At 36.5% G+C, this 18,408-nt stretch overlaps 1 protein-coding gene and 1 long non-coding RNA gene across 2 annotated transcripts in view; one reads left to right on the plus strand and one right to left on the minus strand.

The window, feature by feature from the left end:
• Positions 1-18,408, plus strand: part of LOC111874140 (protein maelstrom homolog) — a 19,686-nt gene continuing 1,278 nt past the window's right edge. Inside the window, exons 1-11 of the mRNA XM_023869373.2 lie at positions 1-147; positions 3,452-3,608; positions 4,880-5,084; positions 5,970-6,116; positions 7,259-7,395; positions 8,609-8,714; positions 10,138-10,313; positions 10,815-10,994; positions 12,433-12,525; positions 15,963-16,062; positions 16,915-16,980. Coding sequence (XP_023725141.1) covers positions 3,465-3,608; positions 4,880-5,084; positions 5,970-6,116; positions 7,259-7,395; positions 8,609-8,714; positions 10,138-10,313; positions 10,815-10,994; positions 12,433-12,525; positions 15,963-16,062; positions 16,915-16,980 — 1,354 coding nt within the window. The 5' untranslated portion in view covers positions 1-147; positions 3,452-3,464. The remainder of the gene's footprint in view (positions 148-3,451; positions 3,609-4,879; positions 5,085-5,969; positions 6,117-7,258; positions 7,396-8,608; positions 8,715-10,137; positions 10,314-10,814; positions 10,995-12,432; positions 12,526-15,962; positions 16,063-16,914; positions 16,981-18,408) is intronic.
• The window catches only part of LOC117283068, a 27,349-nt gene continuing 10,811 nt past the window's right edge, over positions 1,871-18,408 (minus strand). The window contains exons 2-3 of the long non-coding RNA XR_004514070.1: positions 8,850-9,116; positions 1,871-2,008 (exon numbers count right to left, since the gene is read on the minus strand). This is a non-coding gene — a long non-coding RNA (uncharacterized LOC117283068). The remainder of the gene's footprint in view (positions 2,009-8,849; positions 9,117-18,408) is intronic.

An 18,408-nucleotide genomic window follows, 5' to 3' on the forward strand; every position in this document is an offset into this window, starting at 1 on the left:
GAGTTTGATGTTGGTAGTAATGGTCTTGCCAACTATAGTATGAATTGGTACGACTAATCAGAGAATGCGTTTGAAATCATTCGAAAACTTGTGAAATAGACGTATAAGAGTGAAAGATTATTGTATACACGTTGTGATTTGTGAAAGGTGAGTTATTGGATGTTTTACAGTTTATTTATGATTATAACACGTGACACCAAACGCTTTTTCTCAGAATATACGTAGTCTTTTACGATTAATCGTGTGCTGAAAGCGTAAGAAAGTAAGCAAGAGACTCTTTAAGATTTGAGGCTATTAGGTCGGTGACCATGAAGATCACTCATTGTCGTTTGGAGTTACATGTTTAATCGTGTGTTGAAAGCGTGTAAAGGCAAAGAAGCAGCAGAATGTAAGAATGGAGGTTCCATGGCCGTGATTTTGGTTCCTGCTTTTGGGGTGAAATTTTTACCATAAGGTGGACGTGGCAGGTTGCCCGAAACGGTGGTGATGATCTACCAAGCTACACAACATTATATCTGAGAAAGCAGTAGTCTCCAAGCAGACTACTGTTGAGAGAGTTGTATAAGTAAAACTACTAACCCTATAGTCCCTAATACCAAAGAGAAAAGATACATATAAATGGAAGGGTTGGGTGTATAATAGGCGATACGTATATGTATGATATAATAGCAAGCTATGTCTACTGTTAATAAATGCTTAAGAATGATTTTTGTAATATGCCGATTACCACTGGTCTTAACAGAATCCAGTCTCCGAAACATTGTGTGTTTTAAATAAAAACAGGAGGATGGATAATGGCCAGAAGCACAATTAATGTATTGATTGATTGATTGATTGATTGATTGATTTATTATTAATGGTATTAATATACCATTGCCAAGGACTTTGAAATAATTTTATGATTAGCTTCTCCTTCAATTCATAATTCTTAATACAGTATTCATAATATTAATATCATTTTATTTAACTTAGATATGTAATGTTATTTCTGTAATATGTCATTCTTCACATGGATGTCTATCTAGAGGATGAATAAAGAATGACTGTAGGATGCTTCAAAATATGATAAATTAGAAGCTACCTGCGTGCCTTATACTACATTCTGACTTCCTTCTGCGGTATAAAGACACTCATAACTTGTTACTTGTACTTTTGTCAGACCTTTGTCTTCTAATGGTATACACAGCACTCCCATTTTTTTGAATTTTGTATTGAAAGTATTACTATAATCCTTTCTGAGATTTCACTGCTGCTTTTATCTCTCTTCTCTGTGGTGTCAAATTTTTTCTGCAGGAACAATGTAGCTTTCTCAGTAGATTTAAAAATAGAGGGAGAGGGATAGTGTAAAGGGAGTTGCTAATTTGTTGCATGATTTGTGGAAATGATGGCTATTATTATACTTATGAATTCTTGAAAATTGTGTACAATATTATATTTAAGCATCCTGTTGCACTCTACACGATAAATGATACAAACTCCGTCCCAAGTGCAAACAATATATATTATATGTCTTTGATCTTGCTCTTTTCTACACTACATGTTTCGGCCTCTAACGGCCATCATCAGGTGTATACTCTTACGTTGCTGCCACACTGAACCCAGTCTAAAATTTATAGTTATAGTTTAGTTATAGAGACACACGTAGTAAAGACAAGCAGCGGCACGCACACAGGAAGACTACACAGAATAACACCTGTACAGTGTGGAAACAAGAACTAGCCGCTGCAGCACTTTAGACATAGGGAGAGTAACCCTAACAATTTTAAATTTTAAATTTTAAGAAAATTTTGAAGGATTTTAAAATTATAACTAAAGATTTTATAGTGCTACTACAGGANAATACTAATGTAATAAATAATATAATGGTATAATAATAATACTAAGATAATAAAATGATGATTCTAATAATAGAACTGATATAATCGTTTAACACACGACACTGATGTACACCTCAAGACCCAATCCTTCTATCCCGGCACAAAATACCCTGGTATCCTCGATCTCGTTCCTGTAAGAAAAAATACAGAAAAGGGCAGTAGACATTCCTATAACATGTACTAATATTAAAATCTACAAGTTAATTATTCTTGAAATATATGTTTACAAGTGATTAGAACTAGGATTTGTCCCCAAACAAGAGAAACTTGGCTATACTATAGAAACAATGATCAAGTAGGAATGATTTCAAAGTCTTTTTAAACTTGTATAGTACTGGTACCTCTTTAATATATTGTGCCAACTGATTTAACATACGAAGTCCGATATTATTGAAATTGTTTTTGTATAGACTCGTATTACATGGCACTATGAACAAGTCTTCTTTTCTCCTTGTATTGTACGCGTGTATTCCTGAATTGGTTATGAAAACATTCGAATTGGTTTTTATGTAAACTAGAATTTCATATATATACAGACATGGTAAATGTAATATATGTAACAATTTAAAATATTGTTTACAACTAATAGTTTTCAGGATTTGTATCATAGCTCTAATAGCTCTCTTTTGCAACCTAAAGATCAATTTTGCATTTCCTGAATTGCCCCAAAATATCAGTCCATATAATAACAAGGATTGGAAATAAGTATAATATAAAGTGCGAACAGTCTCTAACCCTGATACTCTTTTGACTACTCGTAAGGCAAAACATATTTTACATAATTTATTTGCTAGTTGTTGAGTATGTGCAGACCACCTTAGATTCTTATCCAGCCAAACTGCCAAAAATTTTGTATGTTCTGTATAATTGATGACTGTATCATAGAGCATTATTGATGGGCATTCGACTTGCACTTTTTGAGGTTGATGAAAGGATATTGCTATTTGTTTTTTCTTTATTAGTAATTAATGTATTCCTTTCAAACCACTCTGCAAGTGCATTTATTGTTTTATTTAGTTTCCTTTGTACATCATTAACACTATTTCCTGCTATAAGGATACTAGTATTGTCGGTAAAAAATGTCTTCCATGTTCAATGCCAGCTTCTAGATCATTGATATATAGCAAAAACAACACTGGTCCGAGAACAGAACCTTGTGGGACTCCATGTCTTATGGGTCTCTTTCGCGATAGACAACTAGTGATTTCATTAGTTTCTTTAGATCTATATGTAATTTCCACTTTTTGTTCCCTGTTTTCTAGATATGATTGAAACCACTTTAGTGCAACCCCTCTTATTTCCATTCTTGTCATCTTCCTTAGCAGTATATCATAATCAACTAAGTCAAATGCCTTTGACAGATCCAGAAATATCCCTATACTTATTTCCCTCTCATCCAATGATTTGTAGACAGACATGTAACATGGAAAAGGAATAACAAGCATTTCTGTGGCACTGTATGTGGGGTTTACCAGCCTTCAGTATAAATCCATAGACCTCAGAAGTGTTATGTATTGTGTGAACTTGCATAGTGATATTGTGAAATAGACTCTGTTTTTAATTTTATTTTGTAGATTTTCAGGAGTGATGCTACAGAGTAAGAAAAAGAAGCAGCCAAAGAATGCATTTTATTTTTTCATGGTGCACTTCAGAAATCTAGAGGAGGCAAAAGGTGTCAAGTTTCATGATGGTTGGAAAGATGTTTCTGAGAAGGCAGGTCCAATATGGAAGGTAAGACAGGATTGGAGAGAGTGTACTCTGTGATGTTGTGTACAAAATTCCTGGTGGGTCCTGTTTAGTAGTGGTCTCTATAATATTTGACTAAGAGTTTGTGATTAACTTGAAAAAGTTCATCTATGACCTTAAGTTAAATGGACTTTGTTGTGGTTCAGTATGGCTAAAAATTGAAGTTGCTTGATGCCTTTAAGTGAAAGTCATAGCAGGCATGACTTTCATATGAGATATTCTCTATTACAGTAAATCCTCATTATAATGGGCTAGAAAGGGGGCAGGGTGTCTGTTATCCCCAATGTCCACTACAACCGAGCAGTACAATGGAAGTACACCACAGGATACATAGCCAGTACACGTGATAAACACAGAAACATGTAATGTGATTACATAAAGGTTTTCGTATTGGGGTTCTTTTTTATTTTAAACAGTCTTCCAACTACAAAACCTTAATAGTTCTTTAACACCTCTAAAAATTCACAATTGAACAGAACCAGATTTTGTCCTTATATCTGAAATCTGTTATGTCTGGGTCCGTTATAACGAGGGTTTACTCTACTTCATAAAGTATGCCTGAAAATGGCAGACCTGTAAAGAAAGAGTGAAAAGATAGGAAAGGGGAAAACAGTGCTGAGTGCAGTACCCTCAGATGCCAAAGTTCCATTGTTGGGAGATGTATTTGGATTTATATTTGCACTGTGTCCACAGTTACTCTGTGCTCCAACATTGCATACACTGTATTAACACCACACGCTCACTCAGACTGTAGAATAATGATAATGATATGCAACTTGGCAGAGCAGGGATTTTTAATTTTAATTCTATTCCAATAAAGATTTGAAGATATTCGTATATACAAAGACTGGGGATTAAAGTGATGTAATTCCATTGCTTTAGTTCAGAACATTTCTGAGATTAAAGAATGCTATCTTCTGGCATGTAACACTGTGTAGGTCCATAGAAGGCTACTAACATATCATAAGAATGTATATCTTACATTTTAAGGGTTGAAGAGTAAGCCAGGTTTATCTCTTGCATGGCTGACTCTTTTACCCTGAAGATGGAAGCAGAATGTTCATTGCAGATATTAGTGGACTTGTACTAGACTACGCAGCATTAAATCCCAGAAGATAGTACTCTTCATTATTGTCACTGTGGGAACCTCAAATCTGAGATTGTTAAATTTCTATCAGGATTAACATGGAACAGTGAGATGGCTGTACAAGCAAATGAAGCATTATACAAATTTTTAAGTAAGTTTCCTTTTTCAGAATATGCATCCAGATGAGAAGTGGATTTATGAGGAAGAAGCTCGCAAGGCAAGAGGACGAGACAAAAATAATCTTGAATGCAAGTTTACATCACAAGGAAAGAGCTTTGCACAAGTTGAGCGTGAGAAGAATGAGGCTTATGAACAAAATATCAGGATGACTCAAGAAATAGAGGGCACAGTGCGCTCACTTGACATCTCGACATGTGAGTTCAGCTGATAACAGTTGTGGCATGCTAGAAGTTCTGGCATGAAATTTTTATTGTGGATCATATTCATATCTTTTATAAATAAGGCAGTGAAGAATTTTATTATCCATACCTCCACCCTTTCTTTGCGAGATCTGTTCATCAGGCCTTATAATTGTTCAGTCCAATTTGTCTTGAAGATAACAAATAGTGTATGCTGAGATGTTGGAGCAGTTTCAACATAGATGTGGCTAAACTCTGAAGGCCAAAATTGTGCATTATTCTCATATAGGTATGAGAGACTTTATTTTATGTTCATTATCTGGAATAAATGTATATATAATATGTCCAAGTATGGAATTGTCTTTGATTTCAAGTAGAAGGAAAGGAAACTTTCTCCTTAGGACCCAAAAAATAAATTGATAAGGAAGAGCTTCATCTAACAGGCCTCAGAGACTAGGGGGTCTTTTCATTCTACCTGAACTTAGGGACAGATCCAGCTTTCAAAACACTGAATACAATTTTTAACTATGCTGTGTATGACAACAAAGAAAACTCTCCAGTGTCTTTCTTTTTTGTGGTTTATTGATATACTGTCAGTAACCAAACTGTATGGCATTGAGTGGTAGCATGGTTGATGAAATGGAAAGGTTGGACCATACAAATCAATGTCAGATCGCAGATTCTGCCTGCCATTTAGAAACAAAATGAAAAACAACTGAAAATCAGTGTTTAGTTATTGCAATCTTATAAGCCCCTCAAATTATGTTTTCATAAGATATGAAACTAACTCATAGTAGGATTCGTCTTTCCTAACCTTGTGATTAATGTTATAAATACCTGGATTCAGATAAAAATGCAAAATGTAGTTTGTTACCTTCATTGTTTTCTTTATGTTTACAGCTTTGCCCACCTACCCATTTCACTTGATCCATGTGAACTATTACTGTCGCCAGGAGAATGGAATGTACACACCTTGTGAAGTTGCACTTTCAGAGTTCACTCTTATGGATGGTGTTAGGAAGGTCTACCACACATTGATCAACCCTGGTGAGTACACCACTAAGCTCTTTCTTCGATTCTGTGTATGGCTGGTTGATTTGAGCATGCAGAGCATTTATAAAACTTCTAGCAAGGTCTATATCAGTTTCACATTTTGATTTAATTTATATACTAATGTTCTGCAATTCAGTACTGGAATATATGTCTTGAAAATAAGCAGTTCTTAAACACAATTCTTCGCCTCCTAACTGAACACCTATAACAGCCTTTGTTTCAGATACATGTATGTGAATTCCCACTGACTGGTATCACTGAATGAAGTGGTGCCATCTGCTCTTTGATTCTTCTCCTGATAAATTTTTCTGTGAGGATGAAAATTCTCTCCCATTTAGTCTACATTCCATCCTTAAGGAAAATAAATTAGGCTAACAAACTCGCCATGTTGTCTGTGATACTCCTGTGGAACTTTTGCTTGAATTTTGTGTCATTGAAGGCCACCACAACCTCATTTTAATTTTCTTAACTCAGTAGAACTTAGACATATCACTTGATGCATGTTTGCTGCTATAATGACTACCTGAAGAGGGCTTTACATGAACAAGTTCTCTTTTCCTGCCATTATTTCTGTTTTATGCAAACCTTTTCTTCCCACAGCCCCTCCTTTTCAATTCCTTGCCAGTTCTTTCCGCCCTTCTTGCTGTCTTCCTGTGCATGTCAGAACTGTATTGTGGGTTTTACTTTCTTACTCCTTGGCTGCATGGTCCTCTAAGAACTTGACTTCCTTTGTGACAGATGCAAATTCTTATTTATTCTTTGACTTTTGTCTACATCTCTTCACTTTTGGCTGCCATTAAATCATGCTGTATGTCTTCCACTCATCTCACTTTGAGCCTTCCCACTTCCCTTCTCCCTTCTGACATCTCACAGGTCTCTTTCTTTTGAACTTTAACTTCTGTGACAGGTCCAGGAAACAGACTATGGATTCAATAATTCTTTCAAAGTGATGAAAAGCTGCAGAGAGAAGGATGGATCTATAGAAAGGCATGACCAAGTACTAAAATGAATTCTTATTCTTTCTTTATTTCTACCAGCCTTTCTGTTTGTAAGTCCATTTGTAGAAATGGATGGCAGCAAACTAAATATTGTGGCAGTCTGCAGTGTATATGACCAGCAGTTTGTTTCTGTACCAGGTAACATTCCTCTTGGGTATAAGTATGAAGCTGAAAGGCAGTCAGCCGAGACTCATCAGATTCCAGTTCCTCCTGAAGAATTTGGAGGTGAAACAGATTACGTGAAAATCCTGCTCACCATTAAGCAGTTCTTAACGGTGAGTGTAGAACGGAACATTATGGACTTTCTGTTGCAGAGTTTCAAGATTTGTAGTTAATTCCATTGGAGTGTAATATATAATGATGCATGAGAAATGTCTGTCGTTACACATTTGATGCTAACACATCCATATCCTTCGGTTTGAAAATCCACATATCTGCTTCACATGATAGCAGGCTGTAAATTGTGGGGTTTGAGCTTTAGTTAGACTAGAGGTGAGTAAGTGGTGGCTTGATTTCTGCATTGGAGTGCTTCAAGTATAAAGTTGTATGAACTCTTAGATGCTATCCAGTGTGCTGAGTATGGCAGGCCTGCATGTCATGTTACCATCCCAAGGGTGTTCTTTATATGATCAATTCCAAGAGCATTTCTTATGCTCTGAAAAGTATGGAACTGTCATGAGAAATTTAACATTTTTTTAAAATAAAGTTTTATTATCTTTCACTTTTTCTGTATTGTATAGTGAATTGTACAAGTGTTCCTCTCACCTCACATGTCAGCCTTGTTTAGATTTTCATAGTTAGGAATTTAGACAATGTAAGAGGAACCTCCAGTGTTCGGCCATGCCATAGCTCAGGCAAATTGATCACTGGTGTTTTACCATGGAGGCCTGGATAAAGCCCATGTTAGTCCCTTTGGAATTTATGGTGGACAGTGGCACAAGGGCGGATTTCTCTATGAGCACTTCAGTTTTCTCTTGACAGTTTTTATTTTACCAGGGCTCCATATTCATCTGCCATCAGGGGATTGTTCATTTGAGGTTGCAGTTCCAAGGAACTTAGTCTAACCCCACTCCTGCAACTAAGGACAATTTGATACTTACATGCTGTCAGGCAACCCGACTAACTTTAGAAGTTACCACCATGTTTTCTGTTGTAGTACTGCCAGTCTCAGGTTTATTTGTAAAAACAGACTCAAAGCCTTGCCTCCAACAGCAAGACCCACAGGGTTAAGCTTTGATTTTGTTTTTAAAAGGTTAGGCCTTTGGTTTCATTTTGAAAAGGTTCGGGTTTTAGTTAAGTTTTAGAAATAAATATCTAAAAGTATTCTACATTTCACAGTTCTGATTTGGCAGACAAACATGTCAGTAAAGTTATAAAGTTATTTGGGTCATCTGTTAAGTATCAAAAGACCTCCAGTGTCTTGTCCAGCCTCTCACTGTGTATGAAAATGGTCATTTCTTTTAAAGTAATTTATTTTATCTTGAACAGGGACCTGGTGGTAGTAAATACCCCATGCCACCATTGTACACACAGCCAAACTGTGAAGATGTTGTGAAGAATGTTCTGTATAGGCTTGAGGATTGCATTCGGACAGGTAATCTAACCTCTCTAACTTTCATGCAATATTGAGTGATTTAGGTGGGAATAATTGAGTGCAAGATTTTGTGAGGTAGGTTTCCGAATAGTGCTCTTGTTTCCTGTGCCATTTCTTTCCTAAAACTATACTTACAATTACTAATTCTGGACCAAGGCAGGTGGAAAGTACTGAACAGACTTGTCTGAAGGTACTGATACATAATGTTCCAAATTTACTTGTGATCACTGCCATATGATTCTTCACTGAGCAAGTTGGTGAAAGTGGTGGTGCTTCTGAGGTGCCCATTTTGAATCTTGGCCAGGATGCTAGCTATCCTGAGTTTTTTTTTTGTGATTTTTCCTCAATCCCTCCAGTGAAATGCCAAAATAGTACCTTCAATTAGACCATGATTGCTCCCTTCTGCAACAACAAAAAGTACATGGTTGTTTAATTATTGCTCTGGATCATTGATCAGTTAGATGAAGTGTATTGTATGTATGATTTGTCACTAGTTAATGGGGGTAAATACTTGGGAGTGTACAAACTCTTCTTGTCATATGTAATTTGACCAGCTGAATGACAAAATTGTAAGCATCTTGGTTGAACCTGTTATTACCATAGATCACTCTACATATTTACTTCAGTCTTTAATGCATCTCTCTTCACAGTCTCTCCTTAATTTGAAATATTAAAATCACAATCAACTGCTACATGTTTCAGCCTTACTTGACCATCCTCAGGAAACTGTTCACTTTTCAAAAACACCACATTTCACTAGTTCTTAAGTCAAAATATTTAAATGCTATTGCATTTTTGTCATTCATACTAAAATACATTTATGTGAGAACACAACTCTTTATCCTTTCCCTCGTTATTTTCCTCTTGCAGTGTCCGTGTTTTTGTGTTGTTATATTTATCCCTGTGAACGTTGGTATGGTGTTGATATGCCACATTAGTATGTATGTTTCCACTAGTCAAATGTATATCATTAAATAAAATGACACAAAAAAAAATGGATGCAGCAGGAAAGGATAGAGAGTTATGTTCTAAAACAAACGTAGTTTAGTATGAACAACGAAAATGCAGTAGCATTGAAATATTTTGGTTTAAGAACTAGGGTAGTGTGGCACTTTCAAAAAGTGAACAGTTGCTTGACGATCGCCAAGTAAAGCTGAAACATGTAGCAGTTGATTGTGATTTTAAATGTTATTTTAAATTAAGGAGAGATTGTGAACAGAGTTGCATAAAAGATGGAAGTGAATGGTAGAGTGATACATCAGTGCAGCAGGATGCTGAAATACAATATTATAAGCATAGAGGTCCAATATGTTCAAATAATGATACTGGCAGAAGAGTGTGTTCAAATGAAATATGCAAGTTAGAAACTTTTAACTTACATACCAGTTACATTTACTTATGGTAATGCCCTGTTCTGTTTTAGACTACTCAAGTGAATCTGACACATTTAGAGTGTATCCTCTTCCTAAGCTATTTTATGAACTGCGCAATGCATGTATCAGTGACAAGCCAGGAGCACCAGGTTTTCCAGTATACAGCCTAGCAGAACGGGAACTTGAGAGAGATGTATTCAGCTTCACCCAAGGAATCTCTTGCAAGGTGAGTGTGTTTATATATTGATGTTTAGTAACTGAATCCAATGACTGTGAGACATAAAACTGCTAAATCATATAATCACACAATTCAACACATGCCAGCATACCAGTATCACTACTTACTGCACAAAAATGCTAGTCTTTGGTGTAAGTCTATTATTTTTGTTACATTTCTCACATTGCAAGATTTGAGGTTGGCATAATGCTGATGAAAAGTACTATCTTCCAGGACAGGACACTGTATAGTGCAATAGGAATTACATTTGGAGGAATATACTGTCTCTGCCTTCAGGGCTAAAGAATGAGCTCAGCAAGCAGAATATATAGTCTAAATGCTGCTTGCTCCTGACTGTTTGGTCTACTCTTCAACCCTGATGATGTAGGTTGTGTATTCCCTCAAAACTTCAGTAAACTTTTACCAGACTACACAGTGTCACATCCCAGATGAGAGAGTTCTTCATGTTTATATTTATTCTTGATTCAGTTATGATGTTTATGTTGCCAGTTTCATGACGGGACTGACGCTGTGCAGCACTGTAGCCTCTCATATGTTCGTCGCTGGGGCTTTATCATCTTGGATCATTGTTGTAAAGATCTAGGTATTGAGCTAATTCCAGGAGAGCATTGCCCCAGGCATGCAGACACAGCACGCTACAAGAGAGTGACATCTCGACCTTCTAGTGTGGTGAGTACATCTAATGGGACTGTGCAGATGCATATGACATGTAAGAGGAGACACCCAGCACTACAAACGTACAACACATAGGTGCATAAAACGGTAAAATTTGGAATTGTATTCAGTGATGGAAGTGCAGCAGTTTCCAGCATCAACTTTGAATTGCTTGATGATGACCATATCAGTCAAAATGTGTAGTACACCAGTGATTTAAAATTCAGAGTGAGTTTTAAGATTTTAACACAAGTTGCATTTGGGATGGAAGAATAAAAAGTGTGAAAAATTAACGGTTTCTGCAGAGATTTGTCTGTAAAGAGTAGTTTATTCATGTGTGATGACAAGATTGAAACTTCTTTTTAAGATCTGGTAGCCAAACAAATATACTGGCCATCAGAAAAAGGTGGATCTTAATTTTCTGACAAATCACTGTGGCTGTTGCCTGCAGTCAGTGTGCAAGATTAATTTCTTCTTCCTGTGCTGTTTGTCAAACATTCACATGCCAGGCAAAATATAACAAAAAAAGAAAGAATGAGATTTAAAGAATGGATTAATTGTTACAAATCCTTAATTGTGTTGATCTTAACTTTATGGACAAGGTTTGCAATTTCTTCTGTGCCACATATGATTGATTAAGGTTGACAGGACTCCAGACTCCTGAATGCTGAGTGGGAAATTTTTCTGGTTGCTCCTGGCAACTAGACTGTATTTTTTGACCCCTGATGATGAAGCATGATCGTTATTCCTATGACCCCTAAGAGGTTCACGAGGCATCTACAAAGTTCTGCCATTCGACCCTATTCTCGGCCAGTTTTTAACCTCATTCCATGTTTCACCTTTCAGAGCTTCCATGTCAGTTTTTTTTTTTCCGAATTTCTTCTTGGTCTTCCTCCTCTGAGAATTCCAGTCCATTGTGTCTTGTTCTACCAATCCTTTTTCTTTGCTCTGACAGTGTCTGAAACATGTTCACTATAAATTCTTTCTGACCTGTTTTTTTCTCCCCAGTGGTCTTGGTTGGAAATCACTTTTGACTTTCTTATGTTTAGAATTCTTCTCAGGTGACAAATATCTGCAAATTATGGTTAGGAACTTGACTTATCTTCAGTGTTTCACAGTTTTATGAAAGGGCAGTCTGTGTTAACTCTTCACACTGGGTATAATTGGGCAAAGGTTGCAGTTGCTTTTGTTATGTGACTTCATTGTGATGAGAATAGAGCTCAATATGTCATGTACCCTGACTTCAGTTTGGTAAGTTTTGGACTGGGGATTGTGAGGTCTTACTGGTAACCAATTAGGATAACAGCAAAAAGAGTTCAGGGTCAGTGATATATGTACACAGACACTGCTTCACAGCAGAATGCAATGGCACTGTGGCAGTCCCTCCTGATGATTTTTTATTGTATTTAATTGCTGCATCCCTCTTGTGAGTTTGGATATGTTCTATTAACAGGCTACAGATGTTTCTTCACCTTCACCAAACCTAGTGAAGAAGCCAGACTTTGTGGACTGTGGCAGGCTTTCACATGATCCCTCCTCTGTTCAGGTATGAATGCACAAATCACATTATGAAATATAATCTGTGTGTAACCCAAGAAGTGGCACTTGTAGAAAAATTCATATAGCTGAATTTAGAGAATCCTCGGGCTTTTGTGTCTAGTTTATTCTGGGCCATTCTGTGGCATGCTGTCCTTAAGGAAACAATGTAGACTGACATAATGCTGTTTGTGGTCATGCTTATGTGTCTGCCTGTTTACCCATTTTGGCTTTTGAACTAGTTGACTGTCCCCCAGTTGCACATACTGTTATTTTCCTGAAGGTACTATCTATGCAGTTTTAGTTAGTGGTATGGTGTCTGTCAATTAATGATATTTAATAGAAATTGTTTGAGCCCTTTGAGAAAATCATGTTGTGTTTTTGGGGGCCCATCTGAAAGGCCCCTATGTTTTGAGCTGGATTGTTCATATTTCCATGATTTATTTAAACCGTCTTGCAGTGCATACACTCATTTATCTCCTTATCTCCCTCGCACTACATGTTTCGGCATAACAATGCCATCTTCAGGTGCTTACTTATCCACGCCAAACCAGTTCATTGCATGCCTTGTTCTCATATTAAAATAATCAAAATATGTATCTATCATATACTCACTATAACTCACTCAAAACGAAGACAGAACACACACACATACCCAGGAGGCCCAACAGTATAACACACGCAGTCACAGGAGCAAGACATAACAAAAGCACAACACACACAAGACAGTGAAGGAGTGCTCCAACAGAGGAGAATGAGCGTGACTGGCGTAGTGAGGGGCGACATAGCGATGTGGTATCCTGAACAATTTTAATATTTTTAACGTTTGACAATGTATATGATAGATACATATTTTGATTATTTTAATATGAGAACAAGGCATGCAATGAACTGGTTTGGCGTGGATAAGTAAGCACCTGAAGATGGCATTGTTATGCCGAAACATGTAGTGCGAGGGAGATAAGGAGATAAATGAGTGTATGCACTGCAAGACGGTTTAAATAAATCATGGACTTAAATCAGTGCAACAGGACGCTAAAATATAACATTATAACATGTTCATATTTGCCAGGCACTGACTGATGGTGGGTGAACTCTTGAATGCTGAATAAAATCTGTCCAACTCTTTAGGTACACGTCCATACATACATACAGACAGATGGAATTCTGAGAAGTACTTTTTCATAATCAGGGGCTGAAAACATGTAAATCCATCAAAATCTTCTGAGCAGTATTTTTCATGAACACATTATTTCTAATATATAATACATGTATGAGGAAGTAAGAACATTAGTATGAAAGGTACTACTGAATTGTAGTCTTCTTGGATATGACAATATATGGTCCGTCTTATATCATTATGATAGAGAAAGAAGATTCCTCTGAAACAATGATAATCACCTACCAGATTATATGGTGTCATAGCCCAGAAAATTATAATTTCATTTTAATGCTGTGTAAACCTCAAATCTGCTAGTCTACAGATGACTGAATTTTGTTAAGTCATTTGTGTAATATGTCATGCAAGTCTGAAACCATAAACAAAATTGGATTTCTTACAAAACATGCTCAAGATACAGATCTCTCCCATCTGGACCCCATTATCACAGCAGAAGTCAAGAAACTACAACTCTTGTCGATTGTAGTTTGAATGGGGAAATTTGTTTTTCTTTTGTTCATACCATAAGGAGTATTGCTTCTCTCGATGATATCAGTCTAGATACTTCTCTGGTGCAAGGCCTCATACGTGTGGAGTTTTAATAATTTAATATACATACATACATACATACATACATACATAGCATTCCATAGATCCATGAGTTAGTCAGATGACCTGCCGGATGTGGAATTTGTCAAAACTCATACAATACATATATACATCCACAATTAAATTTCACACAAATAGTAAGGATTTCACAAAAGTAGTAAAATATCCATCATAAATCCATACATTAACATATACTAGATTTTTTTTTTTTCCTGTGTTCCAAACAAGAGAAAACATTACATACACTTTATGTTGTTAGGAAGCATAAATTCCTCAACAGAGTAAAAGGAGTGTGTAATTAAGTATCTCTTTAGTGCTACTTTAAATTGTCCCTGTTTATCTATAAGAGTTGTGATATTTGGTGGTAGATTGTTGAAGATTTTAATGCCAGTATAATATGCACTCTTCTGGAAACAAGAGAGGCTGGCAACTGGTCTGTGAAGCTGATTTTTATTCCTTGTGTTGACATTGTGTATTGTAGAATTGGTTGGAAAAAATTCTTGGTTTTTTACAATGAAGATCATTAAGGAGAATATGTATTCACATGGGAGAGTTAAGATCTCTAGCCTCTTGAAGATATTTTTACATGATTCTCTTGGTTTAACACCAGCCATTATTCTAACAATTTTCTTTTGTAAGATGAATATCTTCTGGCTGTAAGATGAGTTACCCCCAAAAATTATTCTGTACTTCATTAATATTTTCTTAGCTCTTGCAGATAGTTTGTTATGTGTTTCATTTATGTGCCCTATCTTGGAGGTTGCACAGGTGTCCAGAGATAGGGACTAGATTTGTCAATTTGGTCCAGCTGAGTAGGTTTTACCTGAAGACAGACAGAATCCAGTCAAAGTAAAGGTTGTTTTTAGATAAAGACAGGACAGATAATGTCTAGAAACAAAATATTTGTACTAATGTACCATCGTCACACACTTTTAGATCTTATATACAGGCTCAAGATGCTCACCATTTATGTCAGTGAAAATGTGCAACCATTTTTATCAGTCAAAGAAAACAGAATAAATTGCTTGTGATATGATCTCACTACATGCATTAACAATTTGCTGCAGAAGATCCTTTACATTATATACTTCCACAGCATATACTGAGATTTTGAGATCCGCCCCCCCACACACACACACACACAGGTAAGAAATGAGAGGCATAAGGTCATGGGATCATGATAGCCATTTCACTGGTCCCCCATCTTCCAGTCTGATGTTGAGGGAACCAATCATCTAGCCATCGTCTGACTGCATGGCTCTAGTGTATATTGCCTTTGTTTCCAGACTTGTTGAACATTCTGTAGGTCTTAAGGTTTTAGTTTTGTATTTTTGTATCTCTGGTTATTAATGTTCTGATAATGACAAACTTCAGATTTAGATGAAAGTAAGCTTTATCTAGAATGTCTCTCAGGGCACTTCATACTTTGGGTAAATAATGTTATGGAAGAAAAGTCCTGTGTGTTCAGCGAGAGCTTGATTATGGTGAGTTTGCTTCTCATCATTTGTATGTTGAAAATACGTAGACTCATAATAACTTTCTAATGATATAATATCCTGTATCACTGTCTGATGATTGTACACCCTCAGAGATATTTTAGAGATAGTATACTGTAAGTTTAATTTTTGTGGAGGAGCATTTGCTTTGATTCTTTTGCTAATAGTAATGTGTCTTTGTAGGACTTCATGTTTGGAGACAGACCTGAAATTGTCAGTTCCAGCAAGCAACCTGACTTGAGGGAACAGGAATTAGTGCCACTCCGCCAGCCAAACACTGACTGTGAGTTGATGCTTGCAGTTAGAGGCCCAGCAAGACCCTTCAATTTTACCATTAATGATTGCTGCATGAATTAACATTTAATGTTCCTACTGTCACGTGACAGTATTTGAAATACTAGGCTGAATTGAATTTTGGAGTGCGTTGGAATCTCTTTTCAGTGTTTCGTGATTTAAGGTTTTCCCCTCATTTAATATCCAATCTCAGTTATCTGAAGTGAGGAGTCTCAGTATGAAATCTTCTCCGTTCAAGAGTTCTCTCAGTTTTGTGCTTAAATTTACTACATCCTAAAGAAACCTCAGATAAGTCTCAGTATATACAGGGAGTTAATAGAAATTAAGAATATTAGGCATGTTAAGAATTTTTTCAGTCTGAGACGATTAAGATGAGAATTCAGAAAAATTGGATTTATGATAGAATGAGAATTTTTTTCTGCACTTGTTTTCCCATGTAATCACAACTTATAACACCAGCTGCTCCTTCCCCACTGCATTGCCTTGTACTGTTTATTATTTCTGATGTGAGATCTATTTTCAGTGGCATATTTACATAGACCATTGTATTTGGAAGAAATCAGAGAGAGAGAGAGAGACAGATTTTATTAGCTGCAAACTGTTGTGATTGTAATGGATTGGATTGTTTATGTGTTTTAATGCAGAGCAAAAACAGTTATATATAATTCTTGAAGTCTGAGATTGAAAAATCAGTGTTTGAATTTAGATATTTTTCATTTCATTTGTTATACAGAAACGTTTGATTGAATTCATAATGCTGGACTTCATTATGAAAGATGGATAAAGTTTTGCTGCATAATTGTATTCCACTCTGCTTAATTGTTGTGACATTTTGTTCCAGCTATTGCTCTAAGTCTCTTGAGGACACAGAAAGACATCCCTTCACCAGGTTCCTCAAGACAGAATGGTAAGGGATGGAGAATATTCTACTCTATGTCACTTAAGTTAATGGCAAAGTTACCCACGTACATAATTAATTAAGCACTATGCAATGAAGACGGGAGTGGAAGCATAGCTCCACTATCCTTAATATTGGTACTAGATGGAGGTAAGTGGTCAGCTTCGTGCCCCTGTTGCTTTATCCCTGGGGAAATAGCCGACGGTACCTACTATGTAGGAGTATGGGTGGGTCCTAGAGCCAATGTAATGGACTCAGTGAAGAAGAGAGAATGATCTTTTCCCTACTGGGAATCAGACCCTGATTTCTCAATCATCCTGATCATAGCCTAATCATATGACTAACCTAGTAGTGTGATGCAATCTTGAATTTCATCTTCTGCTCCAAAAATTTCATTTATAATTCTGTTCCTTCTTGTTTTTCACTCAGAACTTCTCAAAAATGTCATGTTCATGTCATAGCTTGCCATAAGTACCTATATTATAAAGAAAGATGTCAGTAAAAATTTTAGGTTGTTGGGGTTTTATTATAAGTAGGTTTTATTCAAGATTTTAAGTTCTCATGTTGGAGACATTAAAGATTACTATATTCTGGGTGGGAGCACTATGCTACAAGCTGGAAGGTTGCAGGCTCGAGTCCCAATGCGGTAAATTTTTTCAGTTGGCCTAATCCTTCCAGCTGCACTATGGCCCTGGGGTCAGCTTTGCTTCTAATAGAAATTTGTACCAGGAATCTTCCTGGGAGCTAAAGGGTGGCCAGCGTGTAAGGCTGACAACCTTACTGCCATCTGTGAGCTGATTGTCTAGAAAATGTGAGACCTTCAATGTCTCAGCCCTGTGGGCTTCCATGGCCTGTTACAGGGATAGCTTTGTCTTTTTAGCTTACTATTTTCTGGGATGTGATACTATGTAGTTACTCTTCTACTCTGAAGATGGAGGCAGTTGGTTCCTTCAATACTTGGTAGCTTTTAACCACACTACCAGGAGTATCAATCATCCTGGAAGGCATTAATCTTCAAGTTCCCAATTTCACTTGCCATACAAAAATATGTGTATCTGAGATTCTGAATTAGAACAGACACAGTTGTAAATGAATGAATTATTACTGTAGGATCATTAATCCTAAAAAATTTTGTAATTCAGGGCTGGGCAAGTCTTGATCATGGTCTTCCAGTGGACTGCTGAAGCATGGGGAAAAACGTGTATTGTTTATGTTATTTATAATTTATATAAGTTTACAGTGGCAAATGTTAATAGTATAACATGATATTATTAATATATAAAACTTGTGTTTCTGTACATTCTTATTGCCTAATAAGAGAACCTGTATTAAATTAAACGAATGAATCTCGGAGCTATGAACAGTTTGGAAGTGACATTTTTCCATACGGGATTCTTACAAGCCATGCTGTGATGCAGACCATGAAATGTTGCATCC

This window comes from Cryptotermes secundus, unplaced genomic scaffold, assembly GCF_002891405.2.
Source record: "Cryptotermes secundus unplaced genomic scaffold, Csec_1.0 scaffold26, whole genome shotgun sequence".
In the NCBI taxonomy this organism is placed as follows: Eukaryota; Metazoa; Arthropoda; class Insecta; order Blattodea; family Kalotermitidae; genus Cryptotermes; species Cryptotermes secundus.